Source organism: Penaeus monodon, chromosome 19, assembly GCF_015228065.2.
Source record: "Penaeus monodon isolate SGIC_2016 chromosome 19, NSTDA_Pmon_1, whole genome shotgun sequence".
Lineage (NCBI taxonomy): Eukaryota > Metazoa > Arthropoda > Malacostraca > Decapoda > Penaeidae > Penaeus > Penaeus monodon.
In genome coordinates, this window is record NC_051404.1 from 19,572,367 (window position 1) to 19,574,181 (window position 1,815).

The window sequence follows — 1,815 nt, forward strand, 5'->3', positions numbered from 1 at the left end:
AGGAGTTGCAATTACTTTTTAATATCAATTACATCGTGCAAATGCTGGAAAACTTTGCTGCAGTAATTCTCTGCCATCTCATCATTAATGTTTTCAGTGCTGTAAGCTAACGCATTGATAAGCCTGCCACGGAAGGAATGCAGAAAATGAGCCCAGAAGTTGGGGACCGGGTGAATGGCCGTGACCCTGAGGACATGGGTCGCCTGCACATGAGCCCCACCTTCCGTCACCAGCGCCGTTACGTCCCCCATGTTAGTCACACAAAAGTCAAACTGTGACTGTTTAGAAAGGGCACCAGAGTCCGGATTATCAGATCGGCAAACTTGTTTCATTGCCTCAATATGTATGGCCTTGCTTGATTCCAAAGTCTTTTGAAACTGGCGATGTAGCTCTCTTGTATACTCCCAGAAGTTCGACCCAACAGTGCGTGGTGTTTCCATTGTCACAGGATTCGTTGGCAGGGCGTGACACCCCAGGTAATCGTAAGTGTCGCCTCCCCAATACCTGCGGGCATTGACCACATGATTACTGCTGATTCTGTAAGTGTCTTGGTTGATACCTCCTTCCACCAGGAAATCGACCATGGCAACGCTACCAAGAGCAGTGAAGGCTGAATTAACAGTAACCCCTTCTTCGCGACATCGCTTGAAGAAGGCGGTGCTGGTATCAGTGTCCAGGTTCCGTAGCAGCATGCGAGTCTTGGGCTCTTTCTCTCCTGCACCTTCAGGTATTATGCTTGAAAGGAGGCAAGATTTCTGGCTGGCCTGAAACTCCTCCATCATCTTTTCTTTATACTCACTATCAGCCTTTACAGCTGCAAACCGCTCGTCTACCAACTGTTGTGTTTTTTCCCCGGATACACAGATGCCTAGTTCCTCTTCGTCGTTGATGGGATTACGTGCAATTACACCCTCGAGAAGTTGTACTAGAAATCCACAGATCTTCATGTTGGAATATCCGTCTGTGATGCCGTGGTAGAGGCCCAGGAAGACCGTACTTCTGTAAGGAAAGCCAGCCATTTCCGGCATACCCTCCATGGAAGGCGAGTCTGGCCTGAGTTTAGCAAACCACAAAGGACCAGTTTTGATATCGTACTGGTATGTTAGACATTTCTGGTGAGCGTCTTCTATTGTCACATCTGGGATCATCTGGAAAGAAACCACATAACTGCTGATATATGGAGAAAAAAACTCATCACAGTGGACACCTAGTCCCCTATTACACTGAGAAACGAAGGATAATTCCTTAAAGATTACTGGGTTCACAGTGTAATGAATTCCGGTATACACTTTAGAAATATAAACACTATTTCCTTCTAAAGCCAACTGAACTGCTGTCTGTGCATATGCCTACTAAATGTACCACATACACATATTAATTTCCGAAATAAAAACGAACTAAGTATATAGGCCTACTGCAATTCCTACTTTCACAGTTTAGTGTGCATAAATAAAATTATGTCACAAACATTTGAAGTGAATTATATATGCCACATTAAAGGAAAAACTTGACAAGGTTATGGTAACTATTCAAACAACGAAAAGATCTAGTTATAGATTTGTGTTGAAACGCAGGAGAAACACTAGGCATACCTCGAAGTCAATTATTTCTTGAGCCATCTCCCTGAGCCACCATTCCCCCTCCCGTTGAGCATAGCACAGCCGCAACAAAGGCACTTTCCTGAAGAAGGCAGTCATCTTAAAAACATTTTTCTCTCTGCTGTAGATTATCTTCTTTCGTTAAGTTTTACATTTTTAAAAAATAATGTAAACTCTCATCCACTAATTTGTGAAATTTAATATAGAAAACCATGTA

General features: G+C 43.3%; 1 protein-coding gene across 3 annotated transcripts in view; it reads right to left on the minus strand.

Annotated features, from left to right (window-relative positions):
- LOC119585117 overlaps positions 1-1,815 on the minus strand; it is a 6,301-nt gene continuing 4,486 nt past the window's right edge. For 2 of the 3 annotated variants that reach the window (XM_037933749.1, XM_037933748.1), the window contains exons 3-4: positions 1,593-1,680; positions 1-1,148 (exon numbers count right to left, since the gene is read on the minus strand). In XM_037933749.1, coding sequence (XP_037789677.1) covers positions 12-1,148; positions 1,593-1,680 — 1,225 coding nt within the window. In that variant the 3' untranslated portion in view covers positions 1-11. The remainder of the gene's footprint in view (positions 1,149-1,592; positions 1,681-1,815) is intronic. The other variant, XM_037933750.1, reaches the window with a different exon arrangement.